At 76.3% G+C, this 18,245-nt stretch overlaps 2 protein-coding genes across 5 annotated transcripts; both read right to left on the minus strand.

Annotated features, from left to right (window-relative positions):
- Window positions 1-301: 301 nt before the first annotated feature.
- Window positions 302-2,953, minus strand: PNPO (pyridoxamine 5'-phosphate oxidase). Of its 3 annotated transcripts, XM_040537088.1 has the most exons (7): window positions 2,699-2,913; window positions 2,080-2,204; window positions 1,914-2,013; window positions 1,739-1,792; window positions 1,343-1,471; window positions 1,148-1,218; window positions 302-1,063 (listed from the first exon to the last, which is right to left on the minus strand). In XM_040537088.1, exons 1-7 carry the CDS (start codon window positions 2,741-2,743, stop codon window positions 898-900), a joined length of 690 nt encoding a protein of 229 aa, XP_040393022.1. In that variant the 5' UTR covers window positions 2,744-2,913; the 3' UTR covers window positions 302-897. The 3 variants fall into 3 exon arrangements, with proteins under 3 accessions (XP_040393022.1, XP_040393021.1, XP_040393023.1); XM_040537087.1 differs by having other exon boundaries at window positions 1,148-1,471; window positions 2,699-2,953; XM_040537089.1 differs by lacking the exon at window positions 1,739-1,792 and having other exon boundaries at window positions 2,699-2,939.
- Window positions 2,954-3,630: 677 nt separating this feature from the next.
- SP2 (Sp2 transcription factor) lies at window positions 3,631-11,872 on the minus strand. 2 transcript variants are annotated; one of them, XM_040537091.1, is made up of 7 exons: window positions 11,764-11,872; window positions 8,918-8,993; window positions 7,327-8,280; window positions 6,518-6,812; window positions 4,468-4,642; window positions 4,192-4,385; window positions 3,631-3,868 (listed from the first exon to the last, which is right to left on the minus strand). In XM_040537091.1, the coding sequence occupies exons 2-7, from the start codon at window positions 8,978-8,980 to the stop codon at window positions 3,768-3,770; spliced, it is 1,782 nt and encodes a 593-aa protein (XP_040393025.1). In that variant the 5' UTR covers window positions 8,981-8,993; window positions 11,764-11,872; the 3' UTR covers window positions 3,631-3,767. The 2 variants fall into 2 exon arrangements, with proteins under 2 accessions (XP_040393025.1, XP_040393026.1); XM_040537092.1 differs by lacking the exon at window positions 11,764-11,872 and adding an exon at window positions 11,107-11,128.
- Between the last annotated feature and the right edge of the window lie 6,373 nt (window positions 11,873-18,245).

The following is an 18,245-nucleotide window of genomic DNA, read 5'->3' on the forward strand; positions in this document are numbered from 1 at the left end:
CGCTCCACCGCAGGGGACCCCCGGCTGTGGGACCCCCGCAGAAGGCCCCGGGGACCCTCCCGCCCCGCTGGCCAAGGCCGCGCATCCCCATGTTGCTCCTCAGCAGGGAACGATCCTGCCCCGAGAGCAGCACCTGGGCGCACAAACACCCGGAGCCGGAGAGGGCGAAGGTTATCGGCGCCCGGTTTCGCTGGGACGCGGCCCAAGAGCAGGAGCGGTGCCGGCCGAGGCGGCAGCACCCTCTGCCGGGGAGCGCAGCCGAGCTCTGCTGGGTAAAGATTAACCCACAGCCACGCACGGCTCCGCTCGATCGGCATTTATTGCTCCCGAGCAGGGAGGAAGCAGCGCAGGAGCAGGCAGGGCACAGGCCGGGGGCCCAGCGCCCCGCCGAGGCAGGGCACGCAGGAGACAACACGCAGCCGGCCACGGACACCCGCGGCGACAAAGCCACAATTACAAAAATTATCGCACGGACTGAGCGAACGGCGCGGCTCTAGCTAAAACGCGAGGCTCGATTGGTCCCAGCAGCGCAGGACGAGGGCAGGGGATTCACAGGGCTCTCTCCCGGTCCCCAAGTCATTACCATAATTAATTAAGTCATTACCACGATTAATTAGCCACCGGCAGCCCCAGGAGCAATTGCTCCCCACGTGCTGGCGGGGGGAAGCGGGGGGTTTGCGGGACGGGCCAGCCCCTGCCTGCAGCAGACACGAGGGGATTGCAGGGTCCTGGGGCCGGGCCGGGCTCCCGGGCACCCCGAAGCCCACCACGAGTTTCTCGGGCAGGGCAGAGCGAGGCCACCGCTGCCGGGGCACGGCGGGGACACGGGGGGGCACGCAGCAGACTTGGCACAGGTAACGCCGCCGATCGGGCGAGCGGCCGGGCACAGGCGCAGCCTCAGGGGGCGAGGCGCTCGAACACCCACTCGCCCTCGCCGCGCCGTGTCATGGGCCCGGGGGGGTCCGCGCCGTCCCGCAGGCGCCGGAAGACGATGCGGTCGTGCAGGCGGTTGGTTTGGCCCTGCCAGAACTCCACCACGTCGGGCTGCAGGATGTAGCCTCCCCTGGGGGGGAGACGCGGGCGGTGAGGGGGCCCCGCGGCGCGGCACGGCCCCGGGCTGCTCCCGGACGCGCACCGGGCGGCTCACCAGTCCTCCGGCTTCGGCACCGGCGCGTCCCGGTACTTCTCCTCCAGCTCGGCGCTCCTCTTCATCAAGTACTGCGGGGAAGGAAGGGGACGGGGCTGGAGCGCGGCAGGGGCAGGATCCCGGCTGCTGACGGAGCCCCGGCCCCGCTGGTCGCTCCCCGCACTGCTGGGGACCGGCCGGCCCCGCGCCGCTCACCTCCCTGTCCGGGATGACGGCGCTCTGCCGGCTGGCGACGGCCCCGATCTGGCTGCTCTTGGGGCGGGAGTGGAAGTACTGCTCCGACTCCTCCTCTGACAGCCGCTTCACCGAGCCCTCGATCCGCACCTGCACGGGGCAGCCTCAGGCGGGCTCGGGCTGCCCGCGGGCCCCGGCAGCCCCAGGCGAGGCCCCGTGTCGCTCCCCACGTCCCCACCGCGCGCACGCCCCCGTCCCGCCTCACCGCACGGGGCCCGTCCCTCACAGCCAAGCAGAAGGGGCCGGGACCCGTCCGGAGAGCCCAAACCCCGACGCAGGAGCCCCGTTTCCCACCCCGCAGGGGCCGAGCCCGCACCCAGGACGTGGCCTCGTCCCTCCGCCGCCGCCGGGACGCACCTGGCGGTTGAGGGGCTCCCAGTAGAAGACGAGCGAGGCGAAGGGGTTGGAGTCCTGCGGCGGAGCGGGGCCCTCAGCGGGCGGGCGGCCCCCGGGAGCACCGCAACAGCGGGGGGGTGACCCGGGGGGGCCCGGCCCGCAGCCCCCCCCCCCGCCCCCGCTGCCCCGCGCTCACCAGCTCCCTGCCCTTGCGGCTCTGGCGGTTGGTGAAGAAGCGGAAGCCGTCCTGCCCGAAGCCCTTCAGCAGCACCATGCGGGCCGAGGGCTTCCCGTCCCTGCGGCGGGAGGCGGCGGCGGTGAGCGGGCGGCGGCGGGGCCCCCCCGCGCCCCCCCGGCCTCACCTGCTGCAGGTGGCCAGGCACATGGCGTTGGCCTCGCCCACGGCCGGGCACCGCAGCGCCTCCGCCAGCCAGGCCCCGAACTGCGCCACCGGGTCGCGGGCGGCCAGCTGCCGCTCCTCGAACGCCTGGGGGGGGACGGGACGGGACGGGACGGGACGGGGCCGCCGTCAGCGCCTCGAGCGTGGACGCGGGGCCTGCCCGGGCCCAGCCCCGGCCCGCCGGAGGTCCCCCGGTGACCGCCGGTACCCCCCTGACCCCGCCGCGCCCGGCCTCCCGGTGCCTCCCGGTAACCCCCCGTTACGCCCGCCCCCCCCTTGTCCCCAACCCCGGTCTCCCGGCGGTCCTCCAGCGACCTCCGGTACCCCCCGGTGCGCCCCCGGCCCCGTCGCCCCCAGCCTCCCGGTGTCTCCCGGTGTCTCCCGGTACCCCCCGATAACCCCCCGGCACCTCCCCGGCCCCGCCGCCCCCGGCCCCCCCGTGCCTCCCGGTAACCCTCCGGTAACCCCCCGCTCCCACAGCCCCCCCCCCCCCGTTATCCCCGGTCTCCCGGTGCCTCCCGGTATTCCCCAGTAACCCCCCGCGGTCCCCCGGTGCCTCCCGGTAACCCCCGGCCCCCCACCTCCTCCGCCCCCCGGTAGCCCATCCTCATGGCCCCCAGGTCCATGCCGCCGCCGCCCGAGCGGGGTCACCCCGCGCCCCCCCCCCCCCCCTCCGGCGCCCGCCGCCGCCCCCCCCCGGGGCGCGGTCACGTGCGCGCAGCCAATAGGGAGCCGCGCCACGGCCCCGCCTCGGCGGAGGGCGCTCGACCAATCGAAGGCGGCGGCACGCGCAGGGCCGGAAGCGGCGCCCGGGTGTAAACAAAGGCGGGGGGGGGGGGCCTTAAAGGCGCGGCGCCCCCGGCGGGGGGCACCGGGGGGGGGGCACCGGGGCCGGGCCGTCGGGAGCAGCCCCGCCCCCTCCCCCGGTACGGCCCGCGGTGGGGGTGGGGGGGGCACAGCCGGTGTGGAGCAGCTCCGTGAGGCCGGGACGGCCGGAAAGGGGCTGGGACCCGGCGGGTTGGGCGCGCAGCGGGGCCGCCGCCTTCAACGCCCGGGAGGAACGGGCCGGGGGGCGGCGCCGGGGCTGAGGGAAGCGGCGCCGGGAGAGGGGGGGGGGAGGAGGGGCGGGGGCAGAGGCCTCGGGGGAAGACGTGGGAAAGTCGGGGGGAGATCGGAGCGGGGGGAGCGGGGGGCGGGGGCCCGCGGCAGCCCCGAGCGGAGCCCGCCCGGCACCGACCGCACACAAAGCGGGGCCTGCCGGCGGCTCGTCCGTACTCGCGCTGTTTATAACGTTAAATACGAAGGCGGAATGTGCTGCGGGGGCGCTCCCGGCCGGCCCGCGGGGCCGCGCGGCCCCCTGCGGGCCCGCCCCCGCCGGGCTCGGGGCCGTGCCGGGCTCCCCGCGGCGCTGGGCCCCGGGGGGTCCGCGAGGGGTCGGCCCCCGGCGCCCCTCCCGGCGGGCAGCTCCCGCGCAGGGCCCGGCGGCGGCCGGGGGCGTCCCCGAGGGCTGTGCGGGGGGGACGCGGCCGCCCTCGGCCGGCTTGGCGGGAGCCTGGAGTGCTGCGGGGGCGGCGGGGGCCCGGGACGGCGCCCGGTCGGCGGCCCCGCGCCGCGGCCCCGCGAGGCCTGTCCGCGGTGCGGGTCCCGGCCCTACAAGTTCTTGGTGACCAGGTGGGTTTTGTAGTGCTTCGTCAGGTGGTCGCTCCGCATGAAGCGCTTCTGGCACTGCGCGCACTCGAAGCGCTTGTCACCTGCGGGGCAGAGCGGCGGCGGTCAGCACGCGGACGCCCCGGCACGGGCCCCGGGCAGGGCTGCGGGGACCCCGGGAGGCGGTGACGTGCCCGCGCCAGGTCCCCTCGGCAGCCCCCCGTCACCGTGGGCAGAAAGCCCCCGGCTTCGCAGTCCCTCCCAGCAGCTCCGCCACGTCCCAACAGCGGCTGCCGGTGGCCCGAGCTCACCCCGGCCCTCGGCTCAGCACCCGGGGCCCTCGCGAGGCCGGGGCCCGCGGGGGGCTGGGCCACGACCCGGGGGCTGCCCTGGGGGGGGGGCGGGACCGCGCGGGGGGGCCGCAGACCTGTGTGGGTGCGCGCGTGCCGCTGCAGCTCGTCGCTGCGTGTGAAGCGCTTCCCGCAGAAGACCCAGTTGCAGACGAAGGGGCGCTCGCCCGTGTGCAAGCGCACGTGGGCGCGCAGCAGCGAGGTCTTGCGGAAGGTCCGCCCGCACTCGGGGATGTGGCAGATGTGCTTCTTCTTCCCCTGGTCCCCCGGCCTGGCGGGCAGAGCGGGAGGGCGGGCGTCAGGCGCGAGGCGGCCGCGGGACCCCCCCCGGGGCCGCCCCGCGCCCCCCTCACCTCTTGTCGCCGTCCTTGCAGTTGGGGCAGGTGCAGGCCATGCGGCGCCGCTTCTCCCCCGGCTGCGCCTCTCCCGCCAGCGCCTGCTCCATCTGCAGCTGGATCTGGGTGGGGCTCAGGCCGCTGATGGTCAGGTTGTTGCCGGAGACGTTCTGCACGGTCAGCTGCTGCTGCCCTGCGGAGGGAACCGGGAGTCAGGCGCTGCCCGGCCAGCCCCCGCGCCCGAGGGGCCCAGCGCGGCTCCGCGAGGGTCCCGCCGAGCCCCTGCGGGGACGGGACGGGAGGGGACGGACCCCAGGCAGGCTCCCCGGGCCCCGGCGCCCCAGCCCCGCATGCAGCACTGCCCCGGCCCCGCCACGTGCTGGCCCCGAGGCGGGCCGGTAAGTCCCTTTTTTTCTGAATATACTGTGCGGTTTTTCAAAGTTTTTGGTTTGACCCTTCGGGGTGGGGAAACGGCCAAAGAGGAAACGAAAAAGAAACTTTGAAAAAACGTGCAATATATTGACCAAAAAACGGGACTTACCCCGGACCCTAGGGGCCGCTCCACGCTCGGGCGCTCACGGAGGCGGCAGCCTGGGCCTCGCACAGCACCCGGCGGCCGTGCGGGGGGCTGCAAAGAAGAAGACGGGGTCAGCGTCGGCAAGCTCGGGGGCAGCAGGCGAGGAGAAGCAGGGGGTGCGGCGGCCGAGCAAGGAAGGGCTCTGCAGAGAGGGGGCAGGCAGAGCAAAGGTGCCTCCGGCTCCAGGGGGAGGGACAGCGCCCGAGGGCCGGGGCGGCCGCCTGGCAGCCCTGCCGAGCGCGCCCCCGCTAAAGCCAGGCCCAGGCTCCGCGCCCGGGGCCGCAGGCAGCCGGTCCCACCGGGCCCCTCCTGGCCGGGGCTGCGGCACGGCCTCGCGGCGGCGCAGGCAGCAGCAGCAGCATCTGCCCGAGCCATCTCCCCACGCTCGTCACGAAGCAGCAATTAACCCCCCCTAAAGCCGCCCCGGCGATGGCGGCGGCGCGCTGAGGAGCCCTGAACCGCACCGCAGCGCGTTTTACGCTGACACCGTCGGGTTGAGCAAGAACCGGCAGCTTCCGAGCGCCAAACCCGGCCGGGACTGCTGCCGGGTCCTGCCGGGAGAAACCGCGGAGCGCCAGCAGGTCTCTCTGGATCGCAGCGCAGATAAACGCTCCCCAGACGCAGCCTCTGCCCTCAGCTCCCCGCAGCCGCCGGCTCGGGGCCGGGGACGGTGCGCCAGGGCGGGACGGAGCGGCCGCGGGGATGCGCGGCTCGGGGCAGGCGACGGGGAGCGGGGCGTGCCGGGGCTGCTCGAGGGCCTGGGGCTGTGCCTGGCTGTTGTGGGCTGCGGGAGGCGCCAGCCCCGGGGGAGCGGAGGGGCCGGGCTCGCTCCCGGGGAGCGGCGACGCCTTGCGGCAGAGCCCGCGTGTGCGGGGGCACCTCTCCTGCTGGGTCTGCGCGAGACCGGGGCAGCAGCCCCCCGCCAGGCAGCACGGCAGACGGGCGGAGGCGTCCCCGCCGCAGGGCCGGGGCTGGCGGGGCTGTTCGGGGTGGGGGCTGCAGGCCCGGAGGAGCCCCCAGTGCTCTGCGCCCCCTGCCTGGCCGGGCCCCGGCCCTCCCCGAGGCACACGGCTCGTCCCCGGGGCCGGGCAGGGCTCAGCCTCCCTGTGCACAGCCCAGGAGCGAGCAGCTCGCGGGGCTCCTGGGCAGCGCTCGGACGCGTCCCGCGGCCCCGTGGGACTGACGCCGCCGGCGGGGGCTGCAGCAGCTGCTCTCCCCGACCCCGCCGCCGCGACGGGCTCGCAAAGACCGCGCGGAGCCGCCGAAACGCCTCCCCGCGAAACAGCCGCGGCCTCCCGCGGCGCGGGCAGCGAGAGCGGCTGAGGACACCTGGCACCGAGCAGCGCCCAGCCTCGGGGCTCGGGGCATCTGCTTACGGAGCTGCCGCGTCCCAGCTGCACCGCGCGCTGCCGGGGGCTCTCTGTGCCCCCGACCCGGGAGCTGCCCGCGCCCCCTGTCCCCCCCGCCCGCCCGGCGCAGCACCCGGCCCACCTCCGCTGTTGGTGATGGTGACGGGCACGCCCTGCACTTGCACGCCGTTGATGTTGATGGTCTGCATGGCCTGCGCCGCGGCCGCCAGCTGCGCCGCGCTCAAGCTGATGACGCCGCCGGCGGGGGCGATCTTGGGCAGCGGGCGCTCCTTGCGCGTGGCCGGCTTCTTGCTGCCGCCCCCCGGGCTGCGGGACACGGGGCTGCTGCAGGACGTGCCGGACGGGGCCACCGTCACGGCGGGGGCTTCCTGGAGCAGCACCGTCTGCAGCTCCCCCGACGGCGTTTTGAAGTAGACCTGGTGGGAGGAGAGGAGGAATGAGGCCCCCCGGCTGCGAGCCGCCCTGCTGGGCCCGCACGGCCCCGAGCACGAGGAGCTGCCCCAGCCCCTGAAGCCCGCGGGCCTCCTGCGGACAAGCCCTGACTCCGCACGGCAGCAAGGGGCTGCTCTGGCCCCGCGGCCTGGTTCCCCAAGGCAGCAGCACAGCCCCGCAGCCCGTGAGCCCGCTCCCTCCCCTCCCCGCGCTTCCCGAGCCTCTGCGCAGGCCGGGTACCGGCCCGAGCCGGCGCCACAGCAGAGCCTTCAAGGACACGGCGCTCCTACAGGTCCCGCAGAAGGAGGCGGACGGCAGGAGAGGCTTCGCAGAGCCCCGCCGGGGCAGCGGCTGCGCCCCCGGCCCCTCCTAGACATCAGAGTCCGCGTGAGCGACGCCTGAACCCGACGCTAAGCCGGGGATGCCCGGTGGCTCGCAGCACCCCCGATCCTTAAAAGCTGGGCGCGGGGCGCAGGGACGCGGCAGAGGACGGCGTACCTGCGTGGGGGCGGGGTCCGTCGTCTGGATCTGGAAGTTCTGGGAGGGCTTCTGGGGGACGGTGGGCAGCGTGGCGGAGGCGGCCTGCACCACGCGCAGGGCCTGCTGCGGGATCTGCACCACCTGCGGCTCCTGCTTGGGCTGCACCACCTGCACCTGCTGCACCACGGCCGGCTGGCCCGAGCCCGGGCTCTGCACGATGAGCAGGTTGTTCCCCGCCTGGATGATGTTCTCCGCCGTCGTCTCGATCAGCACCGTCTCCACCTGCTCGGCCACGGCCAGGGCGGCGGGCTGCCCGGGCGACACGGCTTTCTTGCGAGGCTTCTTGCCGGGCTTCGAGGGGCTCTCCGCGACGATCTGCGCCTGCGTGCCCGGCTCCGCCGCGCTCACCAGGTTGTTGACGGGCAGGGCGAGCGTCACGTTGCTGCCGCCGGACAGCTTGACGACGCCGCTCGCGCCCTGCACCGGCGACGCTCCCCCCTTCTGCGCCGGGGCCGGCTTGATGGGCACGGGCTTGTGAGAGGACGAGGACGGGGCCAGGATGGCCTGGTTCGCGCCCGGAATAATCTGGATCTGGTTGGCGAGGTTGGGCTGGACCTGGATGGCCTGTGCCCCCGCGGGCTGGATCTGGGGCACCGCCTGGTACTGGATGTTCGCGGCCGCGCGGGGCCCCTTGTTGATGACGGCCGGGTTCTGGATGGCGAAAACCAGCTGCCCCCCGGCGTAGGAGGTGCCGACCTGAGAGCCCTGGAGCTGGAAGAGGTTCCCCTTCGATGACAGGATCCCGAAGTTGTTCTTCCCAGAGCCCAGAGGGAGCGGAGCAGGTTTGATGGGGACGAGTTTGCGAGGCGTCGGCTGAGGAGGGGCAGGAGGAGTCACAGCGGCTTCCACGGCAGGGGGGCCGATTTTGCTACATGTCGCTGCAAGGAGGGCGAGGGGAGACGGCTGCGAGTCCTGGGAGGGAGACGGGCACGTCAGAGAGGGGCTGGAGCCGAACGGACCCGAGGGCGAGTCCGCCAGGGGAAGGGTACACGCTGCCGAAAGTAACGCAGCCCGCGCCCACGGGACACCTCATTAAGCGAGCGGCTTAATTACCCGCATCACGTGAGCCCTGCGCTCACCCCAGCCGTGCTACTTTTAGCCACCAGGACGGCGGCTGCCTTGTAATCGCGTCTGTGCTCTCACATCCTCCATGAAGCCGCACACGCCCTGCATGTCTGCTGCTGCTCACACCGCCCCTGCACGCCCCCGCAGCGTTTCACGCCGGTTTTAATCCCCCGACCGCCTCGTGGCGGCAGCAGCTAACGCGACCCCAGGGGTCCTTAGGGAAAGCACACCACGGGCAGGAGGAACACCACCACGGGCAGGAGGAACACCACCACGGGCAGGAGGAACACCACCACGCGGCCGCGGCAGGAGCCAGCGCTGGGCTGGGAACGGGCCCAGAGCGCGGCTCCCCAGCCTGTCCTGCGGCAGCCTCCTCCCGGGGGCAGCAGGGGCCGCCCCGGGGCTCGCTGCCGGCGGTCCCGAGCCTGGGGCACGGTCCCGAGCCTGGGGCACGGCGCGGAGCCCGCGGCGCCCCCGCGCTCACCTGGGCGGAGGAGGCGGCCGGCTGCAGGTACTCGCTGGGGCTGACGGCGGCAGTCGCAGCCATGCTGTCGCTCGGTCTGCGGGAGGAAGCAGAGGTGGGGAGTGAGGCCGGCAGCGACGCCGCGGCTCCTCGGAGCGCCCAGCCCAGGCCCCGGTGCCCGAGGGGCTCCCCCAGCATTGCCCAAACCCCCCAAGCCTGCCCCCAGCCGGGCCTGGAGAACCCTCACCGCGTCGCCCCCTTCCCCCGTGCCTGCCTTCGGCCTTCGCCGGCCACCGAAGGCAAATGGTGGCCGCAGCGAGCGGCCGACCGCGGGGCACCGGGCACCGGGCCGAGGCCCCGGCGCGTTTGCTCCCGTCCCCGCACGGCCCCGGGCTGCCGGGGAGCACCGCTGCCCCGCAGAGCCCCCCCCGGGGCGGCCTCCCGGCACCCAGCCCGCGCCGTCCCCCTGCCACTCGTTTTTCCAGCTCGGGGAACCTCCGAGGACAGCGTTTTGGTGCGGGCTGGCGTCTTTCCAGGCTGGAAAAACATCGTTTCAATTATTTCGGTATGCTGTTGGTGCTGAACGTTGCCGAGTCGTTACGTAATTAAAAGGTCGTGTGGGGGAGCAGCAGAGCCGCCAGCGGGGCCCGGGGAGGCCGAGGGCAGCCAGCGGCGAGGCAGGGGCAGGGGCAGGGGCAGGGGCAGGGGCCGGGAGCAGCAGCTGGGGCCGCGGGGCCGGCAGCGCCTGGCTCGGAGCCGCGTGCCAGGGCAACGAGCTCGGGGAGCTGCGAAACCACAGCGGGGAGCCCGGAGCCGCGAAGGCTGAAGGCAGGCGGGGACGGGGGCACGCGGGAGGTGCGAGGCCCCACGGGGCTCCCAGCGCGAGGCACCGCTGAACCCAGAGCTGCAGTGCAAGCGCAGCCCCGGGGCTCCGCCTCGCAGCAGGGACCGGCCGAGCCCGGTCCGTCACGCCGGGGGACGCTCCCCTTCCCCGCAGCCTGCTCGTACGGCCGCCCGAGCTCAAGGGCTGCGCCCTCCCGCAGCAGAATTAGGGCAGCGCCGAGGATTAGCAGCCCTGACTACAAAGGGCAGCGGCGCTGAGCTGGCCGGAGACATCAGAGGGATGCCAGCAGCCGCACAAACAAACCCGGGCCGGGCCGGGCGAAGCCCCGTGTCGCCGCAGCGTGAGCCCCGCGCGTTCCTCCCTTGGACGACTTGTGTCCGACCCAGCCGGGACAGCGCCCGTCCCGTCCCGTCCCGGGGGCGTAACGTGGCCCTCGCGGCACGGTGCTGCCAGGCGGGCACCAAAGCCCGCGGCTTCCCTGTCCCTGAGCCCAGCCGGGCCCCTCTCACCAAACACCCCGCAAACCGCCGCTGGCTGCGGGCGCGCACTGCTCCGTGCCCCACGGAGGATGCGCCGAGCGGCTCGGGCCCAGCTCGCCCCCGTGGCAGCCGCCTTCCGGCGCCAGGACTTCCCTCGAGGCGGTGAAGGGGCAGCGATTCGTAACGTTCCCTTTCTCCCAGCCACCTTCCTCCTTCCTCCGCCTGTCCCAAGCGCAGTTCTGTGCCTCGGCCTCTCCCCCTGCCCTTCGCCCCCTGGGAACGGCCTCGCGTACCGGCCGCCTGCCCGCACACCCCGATGGCACCGTGAGGGGCTCCCGGAGCCTGCCGGGAGCTCGGGGCACGTGGAAGGAGCCCCCAGGACTCCAGCGGTGGAGCCGCAGGAGGAAACTTCCCGACCGTGCGGCCGTGGGACCCCCGGGCAGCGAGGGAGCACAGCGGCAGCTGCAGCGCTCCCAGCCGCACGGCCGGGAGGTTTGCTGGGAGGCAGCTCCCTCGCCTCGCACAGGAGTTTATTTACCTCGGACACCGTGCCGTTACCTGCGATAGTCTACGGGAGATACAGGGGGGAGAGGTGGGGGGAGGAGGGGGAGAGGAGGGGGAGAGGATGGGGAGAGGAGGGGGAGAGGCGCTTTCCCTGCACCCCGGTCAGGGCCAGGGAGGGGAAGGCGGGCGGGCAGAGCCGCAGCCCCAGGGGCACCCGTGCGCAGCCCCGCGGCTCCCCGGGGGAAGTTGCGTCCGCTCCAGAGAGCGGCGGCAGCCTGACCCTGACCACGGCAGCCTGACCCTGACCACGGCAGCCTGACCCTGACCACCGCAGCCTGACCCTGACCACGGCAGCCTGACCCTGACCACCGCAGCCTCGTTACCTGCGATGAGCTCCCCCGACGGCCCCGCCCCGGCAGAGGGAGCGCCGTGCGGCGCTGCACAGCCCCCAGCCCTCGGGGCGGGCGGCCCGTCCCCACAACGCCCTGCCCGGGCTCCCGAGGGCCGCGCGGAGGCGGCCGCGCACCCGAGGGGCAGCGGGGCCCCGGCACCGTTCCCGCCGCGCCCCCCGGCCCGGTGCCGCGTAGCGCGGGGCCGCTCCTCCCGGGGCGAGCAGCCGGAGCTGCCCCCGGGGGGGGCACGGCCGGGGCCTCCCCCGGGGGGGGGGGCACAGCGGGCACGGCCCCGCCGCCTGCCCGGGACCGGGACCGGGACCGGGACCGGGGGGCTCCGGGCGGGGGGGGCGGCGCCGAACCCCCCGGCCCCGCCCCGGCCCCGCCCCCCGCGGCCCGCCCCGGCCCCGCCGCCCCGGCCCGTTCCCGCCGCGCTCCCCGGGGAGGCGGGACGAGCCCCGGGCCCGCCCCCGCCCCCGCCCCGCCGGGCCCCGGAAGCGCCGCCCGCCCGCCCGGCGCGGGGAGGGCGGGGCGGGGCGGGCCGCGGGGGCCTCACGCCTCTTCCGGGCCCGGCCCCGCCGCCGCCGCCGCCCCTCCCGCCTCCCCCCCCGCCCCGGCGCCCCGCCCCCGCCGCGGGCCCGCACAGACCGGCCGGGGCGGCGGCGGCGGCGGCTGCGACCCCCTCACGGCGCCATCTTCCTCCTGCGGGGCCGTCCGGGCACCGCCCTGCGCGCCCCGCCCCCTCGGCGGCCTCCGGCCCAATCCCCGCCCGGCTCTCCGGCGCTCCGGCCAACCAGCGGCGAGGGGCTCGATCGGCGGCCAATCCGCCGCGCCCGGCCGCTTGACGGGCGGCTCCGCCGAGCAATGGGGCGCGGTGATGGAGGGACGGCTCCGCCAATGGGCGCGGGCTCCCGATGTGACGGACGGAAGAGAAGACCCAATGGGAGGGCGGAGTTTTGATTGACGGCTCTGCCGCTCAATGAGAGCGAGCGCAGCACGTCCCGGTCCGCGGACTGACTGCCAAGCTTCCGAGGCGGGGAGGCGGGCTTCCTCGGGGGCGGGAGCCGCATGGCAGCACCCTCCGATTGGTCGAAGCCCGGCATGACTGACAGGCGGGGAAGCCAATGGAGAAAGCGGGGCGGCCCCGCGCCGCCTGGGATTGGCTGCGCGCCCGGGGCAGGGGGCGGCGGGGGGCACGTGACGCGCGGGGACGGCGGCGGCGGGGGCCGAGGGGGCGCGGCCGGGGCCTTGCGGGGCCTTGCGGGGCCTGCCCGGCCTGGGGGCACCGCCCCCGAACCCCGAACCCCCCCCCCCGCGGGCCCCCCGACCCCGCCCCCGCCGCCCCCCCGGTGTCCCCGCAGCCGGCCCCGGGGTCCCGGCGGCTCCCGGCCGGCCCCGCCCCGCCCCGCCGCGCCCCCGCCCCGGGCCCGGCCGCTCCCGGTCCCGCTGGAGCCGGGTAATTGCCCGGCGCTTTGCTGCGCGGTGTCTGCGGCCCCGGGGCCTGCTCTGTGCGGCCAGCGCCGCCCCCCGGGCTGCCGCCAAGCACCGGCGCCGCCGCCCCCCCGGTTCCCCCCGGTTCTCCCAGCCCCCCCCCGGCCTCCCCCGGCCCTGTACGGGGGTCCCGTGCCCGGGGCTGCCCCCCACGCCGTGCCGGGGGCGGTGGGCACGGGACGTGCTGCTCAGCCCGTGCCTCGTTCGTGGCCCGCGCCCGGCCAGCGGCCTGGGGCCGGGGGGGCACCGCTGCCGTCCCCCGGCACGGCCCCGCTCGGCACCGGCCCCGGGGCTGGCGGGGGGCCCAAGGGCAGCCGCCCCCGCCGCCTGCCCCCGCCGCCCACACGGTGCTCCCGGCGCTCGGGGTGCTCCCGCCCGGGCAGGCCCCGGCCTGCCGCTCCCTGCCTCAGTTTCCCCGGGCGTGCGGCGACGCCGGCTCTCGGCTGCGAGCCCGGCGCGGACGCGAGCGCAGGCACGGCTCGCCCTGCCCGGGACGGGGCCGTCCCCGCTGCCGCCGAGGGCGCCGAGCCCCGGGGCTGAGCCCCCCGTGCCCACGGCCCCGGAGCTGGGAGCGGGGCCCGGGGAGGCCTCGGTGCGGGGACGTGGGGAGCGGGGGAGCGCCGCTGCTGCAGCAGCCCCGCGGCGCTGGGTGGTTCTTGTCCCCTCCCTGCCTCGCGTTTTGTTGCAAAATACCAAATTTTCGTGCTTTTTGCTTGGCAGGGGGAGGGGGGTCCCTGGAAGTGGGGCCTGGCAAACAGGGGGGCGCCAAGGGGCACCCCCAGCCCTTCGCCAGCCCCGGGACAGCCTCATCCCACGTCCCTGTCCCTAACGCGTGTGCCCGGCTCTGTTGCGCGTGGGGACGTGGGGACAGGGGCTGGGCAGCGAGGTGGGGACAGGGCCACGCAGGTTGTCCCAGCAAGGCTGGGAAGGGGACACGGGGACACGGGGACCCAGATCCGCGCAGCAGGGCCCCAGCCAGGCTGCACCAGGAGCCCTGCGGGGCCCGGAGCCGTGACGCGGGCCCGTCCCCGCAGGTCCCCGTCCCCACGGGTCCCGTCCCTGCCCTCCCCGGCCGTCCCCGAGCCCGGGGCTGCTGGCGGCTGCTCAGAGCCCGCGCGCAATTAAGGCAACGAGGGCACCTCCGCAGCCCGGCAGCCCATCTCTGCCGAGATCATTAACTGTTCTTAATGATTTCTTCGGAGAATTAGCAGGCGGTTTGCAGAGCCCCTGCCGGGGGTGGCGGGGCCGGCGTGGGGACGGGGACGGTGCCGTCACCGCTGCCCGGGGGCCCTGACGTCAGCCCCGCGCTGCCTCCGCGCCTTTGATCCCCGGCGGGAGCCGAACCTGTTCCTGCGCGGCCCGGCCCGGCCTCCCCCGGGCCTCCCCCGGCCCCGCTGCCAGCCTGGGGGGCTCCGGGCACCGGGAGGAGGCGGCGACGGCACGGCCGGGCGGCGCCCGGCCTCGCGTCCCCGTCCCCACCGCGGCCACGCGTCCCCAGTACAGCCCCGTCCCCGTCCCCGTCGCGTCCGCGCGTCCCGAGCCCGGGCGCGGGGCCGGGAGCTCCCCGCCGCCGCGCCAGGACCTTCCGCGCACGGTGCCCGCCGGCCGGGCCGGGCGGGTGCCGATAGGCAGGGAGATTACAGGGGGGTAATTAAAACCCGCGCTTGAATCACGCCGAGCTGTCAGCTCCCTCGGCAGGGCAGGGGAGGCCGTCGCGCTGCGGAGCTCGAGTCCCGACAGTTCCTGCCCGGGTGAGAAACGCCGCCCCGGGGCGCGCCGCGACCGGGCACGGCCGCGGGCAGGGGAGGGCGTCGCGATAATCCCGCAGATAGCTCCGCCGGCCGGCAGCGCGGCCTCCCGCCGGCCCCGGCGTCCTCGGGGCGGGGGCCGGGGCTGCGGGGGGCCGGGGGGCAGGACCGGGTCCCCCCGCGCCCCTCGGGGGGCTCCGGCGGCGGGGGCTGCGCCGGGCCGTGCCCCCGGTGCTGCGCCCCCGGTGCCGCGCCCCCGGTGCCGCGCCAGGCGCGGGGACAGGGACGGCTTCGGGCCCCCGTCCTGCGGGTGCCGGGGGTCCCACGGGGCTCGGGCACCCGTCCCCCCGCCGGGTCCCCGCTGGTCACTGCGCCCCCGGTTTGCCCACCCGTGGGCGCGGGGGGCCGTGACCAACCCGCGGGGCTGCGGCACCCGGCGCCGCCCCGCTCCCAGCCCCGCGTGCCACCGGCCCCGTGCCGCAGCTGGAGCGGGGCCAGCCCCAGCAGGCTCGGGGCCCCCCGGGGCCGTCTGGGCGCGGGGCCGGGGGCAGCCCCCTCCCGAGCTCGGGGCTCGCTGCCAGGGCGCCCGCGGGCGGCGGATCCGGGCGCCTCGGCTCTCCCCGTCTGAGGCCCCGCGGCCGCCCCGGGGGCTCCCCCCGGGCCGCGCTGACCCAGACGGCGCAGCCCCGCGGGCCGAGCCGGGGCAGGACCGGTTGCCATCGCCCCGTGGCACCGGCTGCGGCCCCCCCCAGCACCCGCCCGCGGGCACCCGGCCCCCGCCGAGCTCAGCACCCGTGTGCGTGGCTGGGTGCAGGCACACGGTGGGTGCACGCACACACACACCTGGCATCACCGTGCGGATGTGTGCACACCCCCACACCCCACACCCCCCCGTGTGAGCCCCCGCGCGTGCCCCGCCCCCCGCCCGCCCCGCGCCCCGCACAGACACCGGGTTGTTTTATGGCAGCGGGGGAAATTGCTCAGTCCCAGCGCCGGGCGCTGCTGGAAGTGCCCTGCCCGGGGGCCAGGAGTGTGTCCCCCCCCCCCCTCCCCCGGCCCTCCAGCCCCCCAGCTCCCTCCTGGGGCCGGGGGGGACATCTCTCCTCCTCCACCATTCCCCCATCCCTCCATGGCCCCGCTTCCAGCTGGGGACAGGGCTGTCCCCAGCCCCTGTGCTGGAGGCTCTGTCCCACCTCCCGGCCCTGCCGGTGCCCCCGTGCCGGCCCCAGCCCCCCCGGCAGCGGGGCCGGGCTCTGGGGAGTGGCGGGGGCCGAGGGCTGGGGTGCGGGGGCTCGGCTGCCTCCTGCCCAGCCGCACACCGGGGGCCTGGATGCCGTTTTGGGGACACCGACCCCTGCTGCTCCCCCGGGGCCCTTGGGTCCCCTCTGGGGGTGCCAGATTGGCTCCTGCTGCCCCAGCACACGGAGAGATTTGAGGCATTCGCCTCTCGCCTTGTAATTTATGCAAATGGGCTCTGTAATTAGCTGTAATTTCAAGGCACGGCTCGGGGTTTCAGACGCTCCATGGCGAGGAGATGCCCCCCCGCCACCCTCCTGCATGGGCACCATTCCCCCCACGGGTGGTCCCAGCAGGGGCCCCAGCCCTGCTCAAGGTTGCCCCAGGAGCCTCCTGCCCCCAAGCCCCCTGCCCGCCCCAGCACCCCCGGTCCCCACAGCCCCACGGCCCCGTGTCACCGCAGGAGGATCACACCACGCCACGGTCCCCGTCCCACCGCAGGCTCACGGCCGTGTCCTGCTGTCCCACAGTGTCCTGCGACAGGAGGGGGCCGAGGGGGCCGGCGGGGCGAGGGGCTGCACCAGCGGCCATCCCCCTGGGGGTGGTGGGAGAGGAGCCAGAGCAGCCGGCACCCCCTGCCAGGACCCATCTGCCCCCTGCTCCCCCGGTCTCACAGCACTGGGGAGCCTGGGACGAGCCCCCGATGAGGAGACGCGCCACATCCCCGCCACGTGCACGGAGCGTGGGGAAGGGCACAGTTCATACACGGAGCGTGGGGAAAGGCGCGCCACCCTCAGCTCCGCGGGGTCCCCGCTCCTCACGGCACCTCGCAGGTGTCCCCGCTCCCGGCCCCGCGGAGCTGCCGGGTCCCCACGGGGCGGCCGGCCAGGCCGTGGGGAGCTCCGCGCCGCCGCCCCCGGCTCCAAAGGTGCCGGGCACCCGGGGGCCGCAGCATCCCCGTCCCCGTCGCAGCAGGGACAACCCGGGGTCACGACGCCCGCTCTCCCCCGGCACAGGGCCAGGGTTTCCCCGGGGGGCGGGGGGAGCCCCGCATCGCAGGGGGCACCGCAGCCCTCCCGCCTGCTCAAGGCGGCCCAGCCGGGCACCGGGGACACCCCAGACGGCGGTGGGACCTGGGGCTGGGGTCCGGCTGTGTCCCCCCCCGTGCCCCACGGAGCGTGTGAGCGCCGGCGCAGACTGCGCGCGGTTGTGGCTGCGTGGCTCTGGGCAGCCCCCAGCGGCTCGCCCTGCTGCCCCCGGCCCCCCCACACCAGGGTCCCCCGGTCCCGGAGCGGCAGAGCCGGGGGCCGCGCTCCACCCCACCCGCAGCCGCGTTTCGGCGGCGGCGGAGCCGTCCTAGCCCTGCGCGCTCGCCGGGACCCACGCGATGATGAAAACCGGGAGAGTTTCCCCCAGGGCGAAGGAGTTCCCGCGCCCGCCGCCCGGCCGGGTGCTTGGCAAGCGCCGGGGAGCTGCGGGCTCCCACGCGCCGGGCTCGGCCAGCCGGGCTCGCGGGGCTGCGGCCGGGGTCCTGGCTCCAGCGGGGCGCCGGCGCCCGGGGACGCCCCCCCCCAGGGCCCCGCGGCAGGGGGCGCTCCCCCGCGGCCGCCGCAGCCCCCCCGCAGCCAGCCCCGCTCCGGCCGGGCGCTTTGGGCGCAGGAAGGGGGCCACGACGGCCGAGTGATCGAATGGCTCCTGCGTGGGGCCTGGCAGCCCCTGGGGCTCCTGGCGGCCCCCGCGGCCTGGGCTCCCCAGGGGCAGGGGGACGGAGATGGGCCAGGAGGGTCGGACCCCCGCAGCTGAGCGGGGTCGGGCTCAGCCCGGAACTCCTGGGCCCTTTGGGCTGCCCCGATCCATCTGGGTCGGGGGGGGCTCGGCCGCCAGCTCCCCGCTCTGTGCCGCCACGTGTCTGGCCCCAGCCCCGGTGTCCCCCGAGCCCTGCGCTTGTCCCCCCGTCCCCTCGACCCCACGGCAGGAGGACAATGGGGCCAGGTGGGCCTGACCCCCCCGGGACAGGGGCACCGAGCCCCCCCGGGACAGGGACACCGAGCCCCCCGGGACAGGGACACCGAGCCCCCCGGGACAGGGGCACTGAGCCCCCCCGGGACAGGGACACCGACCCCCCCGGGACAGGGGCACTGAGCCCCCCCGGGACAGGGGCACTGAGCCCCCGGGACAGGGACACTGAGCCCCCCGGGACATGGGCACTGAGCCCCCCGGGACAGGGACACCGACCCCCCCGGGACAGGGACACTGAGCCCCCCGGGACAGGGGCACCGAGCCCCCCCGGGACAGGGACACTGAGCCCCCCCGGGACAGGGACACCGACCCCCCCGGGACAGGGGCACTGAGCCCCCCCGGGACCGGGGCACCGAGCCCCCCCGGCACCGGGACACCGAGCCCCCCGGGACAGGGACACCGAGCCCCCCGGGACAGGGACACTGACCCCTCCGGGACAGGGGCACTGAGCCCCCGGGACAGGGACACTGAGCCCCCCGGGACATGGGCACTGAGACCCCCGGGACAGGGACACTGACCCCCCCCCGGGACAGGGACACCGACCCCCCCCGGGACAGGGACACCGACCTCCCGGGACAGGGACACTGAGCCCCCCGGGACAGGGACACCGACCCCCCCGGGACAGGGACACCGACC

The sequence above is a fragment of the Cygnus olor genome, chromosome 25, assembly GCF_009769625.2.
Source record: "Cygnus olor isolate bCygOlo1 chromosome 25, bCygOlo1.pri.v2, whole genome shotgun sequence".
NCBI classification, from domain to species: domain Eukaryota; kingdom Metazoa; phylum Chordata; class Aves; order Anseriformes; family Anatidae; genus Cygnus; species Cygnus olor.

Coding starts and splice junctions, on each gene's coding strand:
- PNPO (XM_040537087.1), bottom strand. CDS start 2,743: ATGGACCTGGGGGCCATGAGGATGGGCTACCGGGGGGCGGAGGAG. Junction 2,014..2,079: donor TGCCTGGCCACCTGCAGCAG/GTGAGGCCGGGG, acceptor CTCCCGCCGCAG/GGACGGGAAGCCCTCGGCCC. Junction 1,064..1,147: donor GTGCCGAAGCCGGAGGACTG/GTGAGCCGCCCG, acceptor TCTCCCCCCCAG/GGGAGGCTACATCCTGCAGC.
- SP2 (XM_040537091.1), bottom strand. CDS start 8,980: ATGGCTGCGACTGCCGCCGTCAGCCCCAGCGAGTACCTGCAGCCGGCC. Junction 8,281..8,917: donor CGGCCGCCTCCTCCGCCCAG/GTGAGCGCGGGG, acceptor TCTCCCTCCCAG/GACTCGCAGCCGTCTCCCCT. Junction 4,386..4,467: donor TGCAAGGACGGCGACAAGAG/GTGAGGGGGGCG, acceptor TCTGCCCGCCAG/GCCGGGGGACCAGGGGAAGA.